General features: G+C 52.3%; 1 protein-coding gene and 1 long non-coding RNA gene across 2 annotated transcripts; one reads left to right on the top strand and one right to left on the bottom strand.

Annotated features, from left to right (window-relative positions):
* Positions 1-10197: 10197 nt before the first annotated feature.
* Positions 10198-16385, top strand: LOC141500941 (uncharacterized). Its single transcript, XR_012472090.1, has 5 exons — positions 10198-10327; positions 10901-11010; positions 13492-13664; positions 14483-14587; positions 15947-16385. It is a non-coding gene; the product is annotated as an uncharacterized LOC141500941 (long non-coding RNA).
* Positions 11820-17933, bottom strand: ATP5F1D (ATP synthase F1 subunit delta). The gene is made up of 5 exons (XM_074204535.1): positions 17701-17933; positions 16566-16719; positions 14837-14925; positions 12950-13081; positions 11820-11959 (listed from the first exon to the last, which is right to left on the bottom strand). The coding sequence occupies exons 1-4, from the start codon at positions 17857-17859 to the stop codon at positions 12959-12961; spliced, it is 525 nt and encodes a 174-aa protein (XP_074060636.1). The 5' UTR covers positions 17860-17933; the 3' UTR covers positions 11820-11959; positions 12950-12958.
* Positions 17934-18660: the final 727 nt, after the last annotated feature.

Here is an 18660-nt window from a genome sequence, read left to right as displayed (position 1 = left end):
TCCCCTAAAGAAGAGGAATGATTTTATGATGACTCCAGCTGATCCAGAGGCCCCCCTTTTCTGATTTCCCAACTCGTTGGCAAAGGAGGCTTCAAGATGGAATGGGTGGGGACCAAAGATGCCACCCGAGAGCTGTGCAAAGGACAGCCAGACTCCAACCCAGGGCTCCTGACTCCCAGGCAAGGTTGGTAACCCAGGCGCTTTTCCTGTGGGAGGGAGGCAGGAACACCATCTGCGTGGCGTGTTTGGGTGTGGTGGGGGAGATGGGGAGCCCCCCAAGGTTTGGGCTCAGCAGGGCTGGATTCCAGAGCCCCAGGTGAATAGGGCTTGTGGGGACAGGGATGGGGAGCCAGAAGGGGCCGCCAGCAGGTGGGAGTCCCTGAATAGAGCCGATGGGAGCCCGGAGACAGACATGCCTGGACAGGATGGGCAGGGCAGGTGAGAGGGAGCCTGGCGGGCAGGCGAGGGAGGGGTAGGCTGGTGGGGCGGGCAAGGGGCCCACACCACTCCCCAGGGGCGGCCCCTGTGGACTGCCCAGCCTGGCCCTGACCTGCCTGGCCTAGCCTGCCCCAGCCAAGCCCTGGGAAGTCCAGGTGAGGCCTTCAGATCCAAGCCAGAGGACATTCAAGGTGGCGTGGGCGCATGAGGGGGCAGAGAAAGAATGGCCACTGCGCTTCACTTCCTGAAGCCATGACTAGGGAAGATGTCCCAGAACACCCACAATCCCAGAAACGCCAAAACAACACAGACCCAAATGCTCGCGGAGGAAAAACACATAGAGACTGTTTGGTAGACTGGAAATTTGGCTTTCCAGTCGGAGGAGGTTTTGCTTGGGATCCCACTTCTCCCTGAGCCTCGCTCTGCTCATCTATCTAATGGGGGCAAGAACCCAGCCTGGGTTGGTCGCGGGCCCAGAGATCCTGGCAAAGCTACGCGTGTGCCACCCTTCCAGGTGCTGGGGCAGACACAGACTCCCCACATCTGCACCCCCCACACCCCATGTGGCCACGGGCCCTCAGAACAAGGGCCAGCTCCCGATCCCTCCCACATCTGGCCAGCTCCCTGGCTCCAGGCACATTCCCACGGACGCGTGCCCAAGAGCTCTCCAGAAGCCCAGGGCCCAGGCCCCGGGCTGCCCTTGCCAGCGTCACCCCAACCCACCCTCCCAGCCACACCCACACCCCCTCCTCTCCCAACGGCTGCAGGAGGGAGGGGGCACCCCTCCTCGCAGAGTCCAGGGGTCACCCCTCCCTCCAAACCACGTGGGCTGGCCTGGGGACCTCGCCAAAGTTCGTGGCCCAGCCTGGCAGCCCAGGCCTGGGGGGGGAGGGGGCGGGGGGGGCGGGCCCCCAACCCTGGGCGGGGCTCGGGGGTCCTCTCTGCCTTGGCTGGGGCCCCTTCCCCCTCCCAGCCTGCTCTGGGTGGCGTCTGCATCTCTTCATCCCCCTCCGCCCCCAGCCTGGGCGCACCCTGTCATTACCCTCCTGCTTCCAGGCCCGCCCGGGCAGGGCCAAGCTGGGCAGGGGCTGCTGGCTCCGGGAGGGGGCGGTGGGGAGAGGGAGGGGCGGGGAGCCAGGGGAGGGGGCCCAGCCTGGCAGGGCACAGACTGCTCCTGGAAAGAGGGGAGGGGGATGTGGATCTGCTGCTTCCAGGCCCACCCCAGCTCCCTGACCCCTGGCAGTGGGCCCTGTGGTGCCCTCGCCCGGGCTTCTGGATCTGCCTAATCCTGAGCTCTCCTCTCTGGACCTCCCTTCGCTCTCGATCCTGGGATGGAGAACTGCAAGGGACCCAGGTGATGGATCGGCGGGCCCCAAACCCTTCATGAGAGGGGAAGGAAGGAAGCAGCCGATGAGCCGTCAGAGCTCTGGACTTCTGACCCCACGACCAGGGCGCTCGTCTGACCTCACCGGGTTATGAGAAATGTGCTTGGTAAACAATGATGCTAGGGTTTCCTCTGAATAATAACTGACGTTGCTGTGACTTCTGTTTGCAACCCCATTGTGCAGAGGAAAGAGGAGGTTCGGCCACATCTGCCATGGCCCTATACCAGTGTCGGGGGCGGTCTCCTAACTGGAGAGCCAGTTATGCGCTTATCATTGGCATTCCTGGGAGGGAGGCAGGTACCCAAGACTGGTGTCAGCTTCCCTTGTCTTAAAAGGAGGTAATGCTGGGGTACCTGAGGCATAGTACCCCATGGAGAAGAGAACAGGCTCTGGTTCTCCTGGGGTCAGAGGAAGGGGGCCTCTGTGGGAGAATGCCTGGAAGCCTGGAAGAAAGGACCAGGCCATAGACTCCTGTGGGGAAACCTGTGTAGAGATGCCTAGCTCCCAGAAAAAGCCCTTGGCTCTTCCTTCCTAGGTAGCAAAAGCTTTACCTCCCCCCTAACTCTGGGTTCATGGGTCATTGAATTTCAAGCTAGAAGGGATGGTAAACCAGATGGACCACCCCCCCCCCCCAGCTGACAGATAAACAAAGGGAGGGAGAAGCTTGCCAAAGATGGCAGCATCACAGAGCTGGACAGGAAATAGCTAGAATCTTGTCTGGGGAAAGATTTCCACTCGGGTCCCCTGACTGCTGCTGCAGGCTGCCGTTAGGTTCCGGAGCAGGGTCCTCTGCTTTTGGTCCGGCCTCATGGAGCATCCCACCAACTTATGAGCCACGGTACTCTCCCCAACTGGGAAGGATGCCCTGGTCCCCTCCTGGGATGGCAGTCACCCAGGTCTCTGTGGCTCTCTGGGTGAGGAGAGGAGGGAAGAGCCTAGGCCGGGGCCAGCCAGGGCACTATCTCCCCCTTCACCCGCCATCCTGAGGCGGAGCCTCTGCCCTGGCAAAGTGGCTCATTGCCATGGAGACTAACTAGTATGCTGCCTCCCTGGGAACCTGGCCCAGGGCCACTTCATTCCTGTCAGGCTTAATAGACAGCTTTCCAGCTTGCACTGTCACCTCTGTGGGGAGTGGGTGGCCCCCTCACCTCCGGGGCCACCTGGACCTAAACCTTAGTATGGCCTCCACCTTCCCCCAGAGCTATCTGGAAGATCCTGAATCATCCATGCCACACTCCTAGGAGCTCAGCCTGGATAGAACCAAAGGAACCATGGATCTGGAGCTGGGTCACTTTGTCCACTCTCTTCCTGGACAGATGAGGAGATTGAGGCCTGGAGAAGGGCAAGGTCACAGATTTGGAGTCCAAAGTCTACCAGTTCCACTTCCTGGGAATTTTGAGCTTTTATCCTTCTAGATTAGGAATTGTGGCAGATGAAGCTCAATGGCCCCCTTCTCAAAACCATCTATTTACAATTGGGACATTTAGGTGGCCGTGCAGTGGCTAGAGGACCAGCTCAGGTATCAAGAAGACCTGAGTTTGAATCCTGCCTCAGATACTGCATACTTATTCGCTGTGTGACCCTGGGCAAATTACTTAACCTAGATTGTCTCACACACCTCACAAGAATTCAATTCAATTCCAGAGAAGACAGTTTTTAATATTTTTTAAAATACGTTCCTGGACCCCCACGTTACAGATCCCTGGATGAGATGAATTTCATGATTGGTTTTTTTTCCCTAGCTCTCTAAATTTGCTAGTGAAATAAGTCGGTCCTTTTAACCCCAAATCTGGAGATCTGTCCACCGCTATCTATCACTGTCTTCATACTGTTCAGCACCACTATTGGTCTGAAAATTCTACTGGTGAGAAAACTAGGCCTAGCCAGGGAAAGTTACCAGCCCCAAGTCACAGGGCTTCTGAAAGGCAGAGCCAAATGCTTTCCTGGGTCGGCGCTGGAGCAGTTGCACGATCACTTGTAGTTCAAACTCCTCTTTCGCACAGTAGAGGCAGAGACGGTCAGAGGGGTCGGAGTTACCCGAAATCAGACTCTCCTGAGGTTGAAGGCAGAATTGCTTTGTGGCAAGGTCAGGGCATCAGTCATCTCCTGGAAGCCTAGCTCTGCCCTTGCTCTTCATCTCCCCTCCCCTCCCCTCCCCCCTTCCCCATCCAGGGGTCTTTGCGCAGCCCCAGGATGAGGGGGGAGGTGGAGCAGCTGAAGTCTAGTTGGACTCCTCCCCCTCCCCAGGCCAGCTGGCTGGGGGAGAAGCGCCACCTCCACACAGAACAATTAGGAATTAAGTGCTGGGCTAGAGGCTTGAGTGGGCTGGAGGATGTGGGCTCCGGGGTGTGAGCTTTTTTTGGGTGGAGGAGGGACTAAATTGTCTTCTCTCCGGTCTGACTTGAAGGCCCCGATTGTAGGTGCTTTCCTGGATGCTAATTCAGTGGAGGGCAAGGCCTAGTGTGGGAGGGAAGGGGTCTCCTTTCACCTCCCAGTTCTCCGACTCCAGCCCATCCTGAGTGAACTCCCTTTGCTCACCGTAGCCTTTGGCCTTTACTCAGTTGGGTCTTCTAGTTTCCTTCCTTCTCAGGCTTCTAGGAAAGAGTTTAGTAACTACTAGCTGATTGATTTCTGCCCCCACCCTTAACCTCCTCTGGAACCACCGGCATCTGGACGTTTTTGGGTGGGGGCAGGAGGGTCTGGGATCAGAGATTTCCTAGTGCATGGAATTCCTCCTATGGAGACTCCCTCCCTAGATAGAGATCATCCCAACCCTTCCAAGGGTGGTTACAGGCTCCAGGAGATCATTCCACTGACTCTCTAGGTTGGCAGCAGGAACAAACTCAGGTCTTCCTAGCTCTGGGCTGAGCCTCTATCTGCCACACAGCCTTTCTAAGGGTTAATTACACTAATTATCATAGTGACTGGTATTTAAAAAGTTCTCTAAGGTTTGCAAAGGACTTTGCAGACATTTTACACCAACCCTCTGGGAGGCGATGTCCCTGATCACAGGAAACCCGAGCCATAGAAGCCCCCTCCAGGCGCCTTGCCCACCTCTCTACCTCCTCAAGGGTTCTGCAGTTGGCCCCTCTCTCAACTCTTAACTTCTCCCTAGCCACTGGCCCCTTATGGATAGTCTGGTCTGCCCATACTGTCCCTCCCTCCCTCCTTTCCTTTTTCTTCCTTCCTTCCCTCTTTCTATCTTCCTTCCTTTTCTTAGACCTGGGGCATCAGCCTCTCATCAACCCAATCCTCAGAACTACCCATCCCATTCTCTCCCTCTCTTTTTTTCTATTTAAATTTTATATTTTTTCTCAATTATATATAAAGATAGTTTTCAACATTCATTTTTTGCATATCCCATTCTCTTACTGGAGCTGGTTCATTGCTCCTGGTGTTACCCCCAAAGACTTGCCATTGCTATGTAGATCTTGGTTTGGACACTCAATTAGCTTTAGTCAAACTACAGCTCAGAATTCCCAGGATCAGTGACTCCACAGCCCCAGTCTTCCCATCTAATTGTGCTTCCAATACTAAAAAGCCTTCCTTTGACCACTGTAGCCTCTTCTAGTCACCATCCTCACTCCTTTCTTCTCTCCCTTCCTCACCTTCATTTCTTTTCTTTTCTTTTTTTTAGTTTTTTTTTGCAAGGCAATGGGGTTGTGTGCCCAAGGCCATACAGCTAGGTAATAAGTGTCTGACGCCAGATCTGAACTCGGGTACTCCTGACTCCAGGGCCGGTGCTCTATCCACTGCACCACCTAGCCACCCTCTCACCTTCATTTCTAAGTTTCCTGAGAAAGGTGTGATGCCCCTGCTTTCTGATTTTGCAATCCAGCTTCTGGACCACTATCCCTTTGCAGAAGTTTCTTTCTTGAAGGTCATCAATGGCCTAATTACTAAATTGAACAGTTTTTCCCTCTTTTCTCCTGGATCCTCCTTGTAGCCTTTGACATGGCTGGGTACTTTCCTCCCTTTTCAAGGTCACTCTTGATTTCTGTCTCCTAAGTTGGCTTCTCATCTTCTTCCTAATCTTTTCTTTTCTTTTCTTTTTTTTTGATAGCAAGGGAAGGCAATCAGGGTTTAGTGATTTGCCCAAAGTCACACAACTAATATGTGTCTTGAGGTCTGATTTGAACCCAGGTCCACCTGACTCCAGGGTGAATACTCTCTCCAGCTGACCCCTCTTCCTAATTTTTTAATGGGTAATGTCCCCCACAGTCTGTCCTTGGTACTTTTTCCTTCTATGAATCATTTCCCCTGGTGGTCTCACTCGCTCCCACCTCCCTACAGATGACTTCTGAGTCTATATCACCAGTCCGTCTTTCTCTTCTAATCTTTACACTTACATCTCCAATTGCCTACAAAAGAAAGCATTTTAGGGCCTCCACTTTATCCAGTCCCTTCATTTTACAGATGAGAAAACTGAGGTAAAGTGACCTGTCTAAGGTCACATGATTAATGACAGAAGCAGACCCATCAAATATCAACACATACAAAAGGCGATCAATTATCCTTCTCCTTAACCCTGCTCCTTTAGGGCTGATGTCAGGAAAACATTCCAAAACAACTGAAGCTTTCTATGACGTAGGTAGTGAGTTACTGCCCACCATGGATCTCGGATGACCTGGTATGTTGGATGCTTAGTCTAGGTGACCTCTGATGATCCTTCCAGCTCTGGAATTCTGTGCCAACTTCCGCTTCAGGATGGGGCATGAGGAGAAAGGGAGAGCCAGGAGAGAGGCATAAGAGGAATGTCTAACAGCAAGAAACCCAGGATGGAGGATAGAGGTCAAGGGGAGGAGACAGACTACAAGGACAATTCCATGGTGCAAGATGGTGCAATCCAACCCTATGGAAAGGAAAAAGACCTAGGAGAGGACATTTGGTGATAGGAAACTTGGTAGGAGACTGGGGTGACCCCAGGGCAGCACTGCCTAGTGACTCCAGAGTCAGAGAAGGTTTGGGTTCAAATCTTGCCTCGAATGTTTCCTATCTATTGTGACCTTGAGCAAAAGAATCTGTTTCCCAGAAATTCTCTGCATCCTTTGATCACAAGGAAGATGGCGGGATGATGGGATGATGTATTAGCACCATAAGTTGCTTGAGAGGAGAGAGATCTCTTCCAATTCACCCATCATCTTTGAAATAGGGAAATAGTCCTTGAGCTTGACAGCGGATTGCTATTGCTATTTCTGTTTCCAAGTTCCCATGACCAAAGCATGTATGTGTTTTTTTTTCCTGTTCATTCTCCTCAGATACTAGGTCCCGGCTGACCCAACTGCACCATCTCCCCTACCTATTGCTCAGCCATCTTTTCTGGACAGTTTCCATCACATTGTCTCTCTGGTCCAAATTCTGCCATTCATTATCTGCTGTCAAGTCCAGATTCCTCTGCCTGGCACTCAAGGCCCTCCACCAGCTGATGCCTCTCCCTTGTCTCAGCCATGACTCATCCAACTCTGTTCTGAGAAACTCCCTGCCCCTTTCCCATTCCTGGTGCCCTTTGACTTCCATCCCTGGTATGGATGCATTTTCCTGGAAGTCGCCCCCTCCTCATCTAGGGAATTTCAAAACCAACCTCCTCCTTAAAGCAGCCTTCCCAATTGTCCTGGCTCAGGACTTTCTCCCAGACCTCCTGGAATCCTTTCTTTACTGTACTTCACATCACTTTTTCTCTATCATCCTTATTTGGAAGAGACCACAAGTTGTAATGGGCAGAGCTGACTTCAGGGCCTGGAAAACCTGGAGTTTTGTCTCATCTTTGGCACATGCTGGCTTCATAACCTTGGCTAAATTAATCTCCCAGTATTCGGGGCAAATTCTTTAAGACTCCAAAGCACAGAGAGAGTGCCAACCATACATGGGGAAGTATTTTCCTTTTCTGGTGGGATTCCCCTATTGCAATGAAATCAGCTTCACTCCCTGTCAGTAGGTTTGTGTCTTATTCCTTAACTAGACTGCAAAAAGGATTACAAGTTCAAATACATTTTAATATTGTGACTTGAGTCTAGTAAACCTAACAGATCAGGTGTGTCCAATCTGCAGGCCTCATACAGCTCTCAAAACCCCTTCATACAGCCTGGTACCCACTGGTAATGAATTCTGTTGTAGTCAGAAATAAATATTAAATTCTGTATGTGGCGCTTGACAAGTTTTTGATGGGCAATGCAGCCTAGAAGAGCTAACACAGATAAAGTAGATAAAGGCTCGAATTCAAATCTAACCTCAGATACGCTGTAGCACTATGACTCTGGTCAAGTCACTTCCTGTGCCTCAGTTTCTGCATTTGTTACATGAAGATACCTTTTTGGGCTCTTGTATGGATATGAGCAGCTATGTTAAAAGGACTCCACAATCCACAGTCCTACGGAAATTTTCAGTTATTTGTGTTCCATGCAGTGAATAACTAGGAGTTTGTTATGTCTAATAAACATTGACTGAATTGAAGAGGACATCTTGGGTCCCCCATTAGTCTGTGAGCCCTTTCAGAGCAGGGATTTTTTTTTTTCTGATTTTCTTTGTATTAGCACAGTGGGGCTTAATAAATGCTGGGTAAGAAGAGTTCCTGCTACATCCAAGCCAATGAGGGCTTACCCATGGGAAGCCGCCAAGGGAGACTCATGGAACCATCTAGAATCTCCCAGTTTGACCAAGAGCGCATTGGCCCAGACAGCCATTTGAAGTTAGAGGGTACATCTTGTACTCAGGGGGACAAAGTCTGCTTCCAAAATTGAGTTCAATCTTCTCTTCAGGGATGGAACCAGAAGCTCCTTGCCAGGAAAGACCTCAGGGGGTAACTACTTCAGACCAGGGCCAGAAAGCCCTCTGGCAACATCCTTGACACATGCTTATCCAGTCTTCCTCCTGTGGTAGAAACCTCAGTGTATCTCCCAAGGCAACTCATTTAGTCCATTCTGAAAGGTTCTCATTGTTCAGAATTTTCTCCCCCACACTGAGAAGAAATTTGCCCTCTCTCCAACTTCTCCCCTTTCCTAAGAACAAATCAAATGCTTCTTGCAGGTGGTTTAAACACAGGAAAACTTGTTTTGCCCACATTTCTCCTCTAGTATAAGGGTGCAGGTCCTTCAGTGGGTCATCCTGTGTAGATCCAGCCTCTTCACCATCTTGGTGGCTGTTTTATGGAGATTCTCCAGTTAGATGGGGCCCTTGAACTGGACAAGTCACTCCAGATGAGGTCTGACCAGACTTCTCCACTAGCAGTGAGACTTCTATTAACACCATTCTGAAGCCTTCTCCAGCACCCCAAGGTCACCCTAGCTTTCCTCTTCTGAGCTGCCAAGTTCTAGGAACTAGTGGAACTTCAGTCCACTTTGACCACGGGCCTCAGAGGTAATGACTGTTAATAAAACAGGCCTCAGTCCTCCAAGGGGAAGTCCCCAAGCATTCCCAACTTCTTGTGGCGGGAACCCTGGGCTTGAGGTCAGGGTGCTTAGTTCCTAAATCCCAGGTCCACCCCTTACTCACTGAGTGACTGGGAACCAGTCACTTCCTCTCTGATCTATTTCCTGCTCTGGAAGACTCAGCTAATGGTCCCTGCCAAGCCTCTGGCACAGGAACCCTGCATGCAAAGGAGGAACAGACTCATTAAACACTTCTGTAAAGTGGAATGTGCTAAGCATATGGTGGAGCTTGAGGTCTTTTGAAGTTCCTTTGGGCAGAAGAGGAACAGTTTAATTCTGGTGAGGCCACCATTCCCAGGCCCCCTGCAGGCACTTGGGACCCTTTCAACTAGTCACAATCTTACTGGTTAATCATTAGATCATTGGTTTAAGACAAACTCAGGGAGAAAGAACATCAGGGTCTCTCCATATGGGAGATTGTTCCTACATGGGTTGCAAGAGCAAGGCCTGTAGGGCAGCACCCTCAGGCAAGTCTGCTAACTGGAGGGAAGCAGGGCCCACCCTGGGAGCTCTCCTCTCTCTTGCCCCTGGCTGTTTCATCTGGCCTTCCTTCTTCCTTGAACCTCAAATGTAGAAAAGGCATCATGAGAGTGGAGCCTGGGGAGCCTGACCTCTTTGAATTTGTTTCCTCATCTGTAAAAGGGGCCAAAGTGACCTCCCAAGACTCCTAACACTCCATCTCATAAGATCCCTTGTGGATTGAGCAAGTTACTTTCCCTCTTGGGGCCTCTGCTTCCTCTTTTGGGCCATACTTTGAGGTCCCTTCCAGTTGAGAATAGATCCTGAGGTCTTTTTCTGTTTCGGGCAAATTATTTCAAGTCTGAGCCCATTTTCTCCCCCCACCCCCCGTAAAATGGGGGAGGGGATGGTACCAGGCTAAGATGTCAAAGGTCACTTCTGGTTCTTAGTCTAGAATAATAAGCCCTGCAAAGCAACTGTCTTTACTCAGGCCCAGGTTGGTCAGGGTGGGCTGGATGGAGGAGCAGGGGCAGAGGATACTGGAAATGATCAGTTATAACTGACATTGCCAAGTGTTCTGTATTAGCAGCATCTCATTCAGTCTTCACAAGAACCCCACAGGTAAGAACCCTAGTGATGGTTATAGTCAAGTGGTGCTGGGATTAGAATCCAGGTCTTCTGGACTTTTGAGACTGGGACCACCTCCACTCCATTGCTCTAGAAAACATCCAATCTCCATCTCCTCCTCACTCGTGCCCTAGGACCTTCCTTGCTACCATGGTTTTGGCTTCCCCATAAGCAAATGACCAGGAAGCCCAGGAAGCCTGGCCTCTTTGAATGTTTCCTCATCTGTAAAATGGGCCAAAGTGACCTTCCAAGACTCTTAATACTCCATGTCATAAATCCAAGGCTATTAGAACTCAGAATATCAGAATTGGGATGGCCAAGTGTGTGGGAAATATTCAGTTTCAATTTCAGACCCCAGATTAGGAAACTGGAGCAAGGGGAGGTTAGCAAGGCTCTGTGCACTTTGAGACTAGCCTGTGGCTAAGACCCGAGCCAGCGTACCTGGCCCCATGGGGCAGGTCTTCCAGAAGTCTGGAAATCTGGGAGGCACCAGAGCTCTCAGCCTTTGGAACAACTCTGGGAGGAAGGTGTTTCTAAGGCTGACGGCAGAATCTCAACTTCTTACAGCTCTCAATGTGATTGCTGAGGCCATGGAGTTCAAGGCACTCAGCGAGAGGCCGGCCTGCCTTCCAATCAGGACGTGAGGTCAACTCTTCCGCTTCCACAGCAGCTGGCAGGTCAGCCCTGCTTGGGGGGGGGGGGGAGATAAACAAGTGACACCTGCTCTCAGCTGGAAGGGACAGGAAAGGACTGGACACCTCTCCCAAAGGTCAGATAAGGTGCAGTCCTAAAAATAGAAGGTGAGAGAGGTGGGGGCCGCTCCACCCCTTTTCCACCCCAAGGAAGGGCACCCGTGTCATAGGAGCTGCTATTTAGCGTGGAGAACAGGAGGTATGGAGTTGTTCCAGGGGTTGTCTTTAATGATCTCAAGGAGTAGAAACAGAACAGAGCTAGGGATGGGTAGAGGTAGTGAGCTCCCTGTCCATGGGGGTGTTGAGAAAGCCAGACGGTCACCTGAGGGAGGCCTCTGGGAAGATGGCTGCAGGTTTCCCAAGGACAGACTGAGATGACTACTAAGATTTCCTCCAGCTTGGCTATTTCTAGGGCCTATGGCCCTGGAAGCCAATGTTCTTTTAGCTCCAGTCTGCTGATTTCTCCACTCATGCCCCGAGGGCAAAGGTAGTAAACAATAAAACACAATTTGGGGTGTCTGGAGCAGAGGAGAGGGAGGGAGGGCGCCTCTGGCTTTGGAGAGGACCCTTTCTATTCAGTGACTCCATTCCCTCCCCCCCATGCCCCCAAGGCTGCAGAGGGGCTGAGGCAGCAGATGTCAAGGCTCCTGGCACCAGACTATGTAGATACCAGGCTAGGGCCTGGACTTTCTCCCCATCTCTGGGGGCTTTGTTAGAGTGGACCCAGCTTTCCCTCCCCACATAGTGGAAAGCAAGAGGACTTAGACCAGAGATCTTGGAATGAAGCTGCCAAATAAAAGTCCAGAACCTTTGAGGTTTTTAATCTGGGGGAGAGGGTGTGGGGGTTTCCTGAAGGCAGTCATTCTCCTTTTTGGGTGGCTGTCATGGAGCAGACCAGTCACACCATCTCTGGATGACTCCAAAGTTCCAGGTCCTGTGAGGCAGAAGGATAGGCAATGTTAACAAGAGACTTGGGACGCTCACCCCTGACCCCAGGGAGTCCACAAAACAAGGGCAATCCCACAGAGACCAGTAGGTTGGAGGGCGAGACTGAGCCTTTTCACTCCCTCACTCCAGCAAATGTCCTGGCTAGTAACTCTTTCCCAGACAGAATAATCAGCTGGGACAAACAGAGGTCTCTGACTTTTAAGGCCCCATATGAGGGTCAAGAGAAAAAACTCCCAAGTATTCAATTTTCTATTTCCTCAGTCCTAAACCAAACAGGGGCTGTTTGAACTTGGAGGGCAAGAAGCCAAGAAGCTGCAGTCCTGGGGTCCAGGAAAAGGACCTAGAGTAGGGAGGAGGATGACCTCCACCCACCATGGGTCTCAAGACTTTCCATCCCAGTGACTCTGGGCAAGTCGCTGTAAAAGGGGGAGCCCAGAAGCAGTCAGGTTCCCTGCAGGGCCATTCATTCAACAAATGTTTATTAAGCACCCAGGAACTTGGGGAGGCCCAGCCTGGCCAAGCTCCAGAGCTCCCTCCATTGTCCCCCACTGCCATCCTTCACCATGAACTACGCTCTCCTGCCCCCTTGTGGCCACCGTCACCAATGGTAAAGCCGGACTGGGTTCTGTCCTGCAGAATCCCAACCTCCAGCCTCTCTCCTAAGCCAGAGGGACTTTGGTCCAAGTCCTTCCTTTCGCAGAATAAGAATGATGCCCAGAGAGGCTGTCTAAGGTCGGCAGCAGAGCCCAGATCTGAAACCAAAGCCACTGTCTATCCTGTCCAAGTCACCTCGTAGTCTCAAATCTGATCCAGCAAAAGAATTCCCTCAAGCAGCATCAGGAAAACAAACAATCTCTGCTGGAATACCTCTAGTCAAGGACATCTCATTACTTCAGGGGCATCTCCTCTTGTTAGCAAGTCCCCTCCTCCCAGCCCTCCCCTTCTTCCCCACCTAGGGCCCCAGGGTCCCACTCACCCTAGCTCATCATTCCAGCGCTTTCACAATAGCTTCATTGGCTTCTATCCGAATCTGAATCTCGGCCCGGGCTGCCTCATCCGACACTCCTGACAGTTCTGAGTGTGCCTTTTCCAGGTTGGATTTGGCAGCCTGGAACAAATGACAAGAAAACAAGAGGACTGTGGGTGAAAAAAAAAAAGTTCGGCCTCTAGCAGTAGGAACAGGGCAGAGGTGTTATACAGTGAGGACAGGCAGCATATTTTCATGGAGCATTCATGTAAGCAAGCAGGGCCAGGAGAGTGCTACATGGGTCTGAGGTCAGGGCCAAGTATCCTGAGATAGGGTTTGAAGCCTGGTCCCTAACCAGCTTAGCAAAGGAAAACCATTAGAATCTGATCCTTTACCCTCCAGGGGCCTCCCTATTGTTCCTCACATATGATGGTCCATCCAGCTGGCCCCATGCACACGGTCTTACCCTGCCCTCCACTTTTCTGTCAAAGCCCAGTTCCAAGGTCACGTGAACCTCTCTTCCCTTGTATTTCCTTCTATGTGCCTGTCAGATGCTCCAAAGGTAAAGGTCCTGCAAAGAGGGCCTGTTTCATCCTACGTAGCACCTAGCCAAGTGCCCACAGCAGACAAAGCTTGTGGAATGAATGATCCCATAAGAGAGGAAGACTGGTGCTGGGATCCACCCAGGAGCCGGGAGTTCAAAGAAGGAAGGTTGGAGCATAAGGTATGTTTCCAAGAGGCCAGGAGACAGAGGCTGTCAGGCCTCCAGGGAGGAGACAAAGGGCTGGGAGAAGCAGGAGCCAGGAGGCTCTGCTCTTCGGGTGAGTCAGCAAGCCCCGTTGCCAGGTAGTGCTGATGGGTTGCTGGGCAGCGGGGGCGGTGGGAGAAACTGTAGCTGCTCCTGCAGATTCCAGGTGGGGAGGTCTCGGCACCATCCAGAGAACTTGGGGGAGGATGTGGGGGGCTAGGGTCAGGGCCCCCAAGAGCTGTGAACTCGGGTCCTGATGATGCCTCCATCCTAAGAGTCTTTAGGATGTGCCAACTATTTGCAAGGACTCATGTTAGGCACAGATGGAAAAAGACCGTGCTTGGCCTTCAGACGCTCAGCGAAGAGGGAGGCAGAAAGCCTCTGCTCACCACCCCAACACAGGCTGCCAGAATCGCTTCTAAATCTCAGCTTTGGTCACGTTCCCAACAGGCTCAGATGTCCTCTAGAGCACCCCTAGACCCCAGTCTGGCACATGACTCTCCCAATCCTCTTCCTGTCCCTTAATTCTCACCTCCCATATTTGCCCCCAACTATTCATTCCTTAAACATGCCTCCATACCATTCTTTGGAAAGAGAGTGCTCTCTTTCTCTAGGAAGGCTTCCTCACTCCTCTCTGCCTTTTCTCCTTCCACCCACTGTTCTCTCCTTTGGATAAGGCCAGCTCCAGGTCTGGCTCCTCATCTAACATTCCTATTTCTAGAGAAGATAAATAAGGCTTCACATGTATACAGCCACTAAGGAAGGGTCTGCAAATATTTCTGTTCTCATTTTAGAGATCACAACAACAGAAAGTGGACATTAAAAGTCAGATCTTCTAAAGAGGTCAGCTCTCTTTTCCACTACATCATGACGTTTCCATGATGCCTCACAATGCAGAGGTTTGTCCTTGGTTTATCTCCTCTCTTAGCCTATAGTTCCCCAAGAAGTCCAGATGGGTCCTCATTTACCCCCTGTCAGATGTAAGTGTAAGGCCCTGGAGAGAACCAGAGCCAGACAGAGACAAAGACTACTGGGAAAGGGAAGGGCTGAAGGATGGAGTGAATGCAAAGCTAGGCTGACAAAGGCTCTTTTCAATGAGGGGCCCACCACCTGGGGCGAATGCTCTCAGGGAGGGGGATGGGACTCACCGACAGGTCCAGCATGTCCAGAGCCACAGCTTCTTCTGCCAGCAGCTGCACCGAGGAATCAGCATTCACAGTGACTGAACCACTGCTTACTTGAGACAAAGCAGAGCAGAGGGGCCCAATGAAGTGGGGTGGGGAGTTCCTGGGTTAAACCTGGGGCTTCTGAGAAGTGGAGGGGCATCAGGAAGCTCCTCGACACATCTCTGACAAACGATAACCAAGGGACTTGAAAACCTATTGTGAAGGGGACCCACCTCCCCCACCTCCTTTGGAATGATTCCATTCCCTAGGATCAAGGCTGGCTCTCTCCTGAAGCCAAGTAGGACAAATGACTACTATAGCGATCCTTCAAAGATCTAAACACAATCTTGTGTCCCCTAGTGTCTCATTCTCCCAACTAAGGATTTCAGGCTGCTTTCACTGCTCCTGCCATGGTCTGGTCTCCAGGACCCTCCTTATACTGGTCTTCTCAGACATGTCTGAGTCTGTTACTGCTGGGGCCCAGAACTGGGCACAATGATCAGAGAAGGTCTGACCAAAGCAGAGGACAGGAGAGGGGAATCAGGGGAAACTGGTGTTGGAATCAGCTTCCTGAGCTCTCCAAAGGGGGACCAGAGGTACTGGGGAGCCCTTCTGCGGAGGCTGGAGTGGCAAATTAATCATAGCTAGTCTTTACACAGTACTTTACGATTTTCAAAGATAAATATCTCACTTTATCCTGGGAGCTAGGAAGAAAGTTAAATGACTTACCCAAGGTCCTATAGCTAATAAAAGTGACTAAGGCTTGATTCGCATTCAGCTCTTCCTAGACAGAGCATGTGTGTCTCTGTGTGTGTGTGTGTTTATGTATATGTGATAAAGGTGAGTTTTCTGGGCAAGGAGTACCTCTAATCCTTCTAGAGAAGAACTCTAGATTTGGCCTCATTGGTTTCTGAGAAGGTAAGAGCTAAAAGCACTTCTACTTCTACCCAGAGTGAGTTCAACTCTTTCATTTTACAAAGAGGAAAACTGAGAACCACACTGTTTGTTGTTCAGGTATGTCTAACTGTTTGTGACACCATTTGAGATTTTCTGGGCAAAGATACTGAAATGGTTTGCTGTTGTCTTCTCTAGTTCATTTTACAGATGAGAAAACTGAGGCAAAAAAACTGAGGATAGAAGTGACCTGTGCAAGGTCACTCAGATAGTAGTCTGAAGCCAGATCTGGACTCTGGTCCTCATGAATTTAGGTCCCCACCCTCAAGCTGCCCACTGAGGACTGCAGAGAAGCACCAAGACCCAGAGGACTCCAGAAGCCAAACTCTACCCTCAACAAAAGAGCTCCTCCTCTCTCCCCACTGCTATCAGAAGGTTCAGTCAGTCAAGACCTCCAGGAAGCAAGAGACCCCTAGCCCTCCCCAGTGGAGGCAGCCTCACTACTGAGGTGACATTGAGCTTAAATCTGTCTCTCTTCCAAGCCTAGTGCTGCCCTTTGAGGACTAGTCAGAGGGGTCAGACACAAGGCCCTTGGCCCCAGTCATATGAAAATGTAATGGGAAAATAATAAATAAGATAAACAAAACTACAATCAAAGATATTACAATTACATTTGAAACTAAACCATGGATTAGTGACCCCCATTTTGAGATTGATATCACTGCCCTGGATCACAGAACCATACTAATGTTAAAAACCAAACAAACAAACAAACAATTTATTCTTCAAGCTGATGCAGCAAGGGACATTCACTTACCGAAATATTTAGTGGTGGTGCCATCCTCGGCGTGCACAGTCACCACACCGGGCTTCAGCACCTGCAGGGTGGGGACATGGGCAGCGAGGATCCCAAAAGCCCCGCTCTGGGTTGGGACATCCACCTGCTTCACATTGGCCTCATTGAAATACACCTGGAGAGATCAAGGGGGAGAGAAGGGCGAAGGATCAGTGGCTGGCCTTGAGGGAAGTTAAGGAGGGCCGAGAGCTTTTCACTCAAATCCTACAAGGAACCCCCCCCCCAAAAAAAAGGAATGGGGGAGGGTGTACAATCTTATCACTTGGAAGCCAGGAGAAGTAGAGCAGAGGCAGCTTGGGGTAGGGTGGCAGGCCCTGAAGCCAAAAAGTCTGGGTTCAAATAATGCCTCTAACTTTGTGCTTTTTCAAAGGACTTGCACTGACAGAGGGCCTTTCCTCAACTTAGTCAAATAAAATCGAAGGATCCTTCTCAACCCCTATCAACAAACAGCTGCAAAGAATGGGAATGTTGGGGCAGCTAGATGGTACCACAGCGGCCCTGGAGTCGGGAGGACCTGGGTTCAAATCCGGCCTCAGACACTTAATAATGACCTAGCCCTGTGGCCTTGGGCATACAAGCCACTTAACCCCATTGCCTTGCAAAAACCTAAAAAGAAAAAGAAAAGAATGTGGAATGTCAAATGGGAAGGCCTAGATCATAAAATGTTAGAACTGGGGGGGCCCTTAGAACACGGGATCTCAGAGCTGGGGGGCCCTTGGAACCCGGGTGTCCGGCTAGGAGGGCTCCAGGAACCCGGGGTGCCGGAGCTGGGGGGCCTTTGGAACCCGGGTGTCCGGCTAGGAGGGCTCCAGGAACCCGGGGTGCCGGAGCTGGGGGGCCCTTGGAACCCGGGTGTCCGGCTAGGAGGGCTCCAGGAACCCGGGGTGCCGGAGCTGGGGGGCCCTTGGAACCCGGGTGTCCGGCTAGGAGGGCTCCAGGAACCCGGGGTGCCGGAGCTGGGGGGCCTCCCGGGGGCGGGAGGTCAGCGTGCAGGGGGGTCGGGGAGCACTCCCGGCGGCTGGGTTCACAGCAAGGTCAGAGGCCGCGGGGCCCCCTCCCCCTCCCCCTCCCGTCCCGGCAGCCCCCGGGGCCGCACCTGCGTGGGGGAGGCGAAGGTGAAGGACATCTGGCCGGGGGCGGCGGCGGCGGCGGGGGCCGGGGCGGCCTCGGCATAGGCGCGGGCCGGAGGGGCCGGGGCCCGGGCTTGGCGCAGCAGGCGGAGGCCGCAGCGGCGGAGCAGGGCGGCGGGCAGCATGGCGGCGGCGGCGCAGAGTCCGGGGAGCGGGAGCGGGCCGAGGGCTGCCGGGCCAAGGACGGAGAGGTGGGCCGCGCGGGGGAGTCTGGGAAAAGCGACGCGGACTACGGCTCCCAGCGGGCCGCGCGTTGACCTCGGGGCGCGGAGGTCACGACGGCTGTCGCTCGGGCTGCCGGGAGATGTAGTTCTCCCCCGCCGACGAGGTGGGCCGGGAGCTCTGAGGACCGCGCTTTCCAAGTATTGGATCTAAGCCTTTGAGATCCCGGCAGGCCCCAAGCTCGCCCCACCCCACCTCTGCATTAGAACACCCCTTTGTTGGGGGCGGCCGGGTGGCGCAGTGGATAGAGCGCCGAGTCTGGAGTCCCTGAGTTCAAATCCAGCCTCCGACACTTAATAATGACCCAGCTGTGTGGCCTTGGGCAAGCCACTTAACCCCATTGCCTTGCAAAAAAACCCTAAAAACTAAAAAAGGACACCCCTTTGTCACAAGGCAGCCCAGCCACACGGAACAGCATGGACCCAGCAGGCCTGCCTGGAAAGGCCTGTGCCCCCAGCTCCTTGGGGGGAGGCGGGTCTTCTTGGTCCTTAATGCCCTTTTGCTTTATATTAACAAGATGATCTGGTAAATGGCTCCCCGGCTGGCGGCTTCACCCTTCACGGTTCAGACAAGGCTTCCCATGCTTCTTTGAACTTCTTCTGCACATCCAGGAGCTCAGATTGCAGGAGCAAGGAGAGAACGGAATGGCAGGCCCAGGAGGGACCAAAGAAGAGAGAGACTCTCATGGAAGAGCCGGAAAGGGC

Source organism: Macrotis lagotis, chromosome X (genome assembly GCF_037893015.1).
Source record: "Macrotis lagotis isolate mMagLag1 chromosome X, bilby.v1.9.chrom.fasta, whole genome shotgun sequence".
NCBI classification, from domain to species: Eukaryota; Metazoa; Chordata; class Mammalia; order Peramelemorphia; family Peramelidae; genus Macrotis; species Macrotis lagotis.
This window is presented reverse-complemented; position numbering and strand designations above follow the sequence as displayed.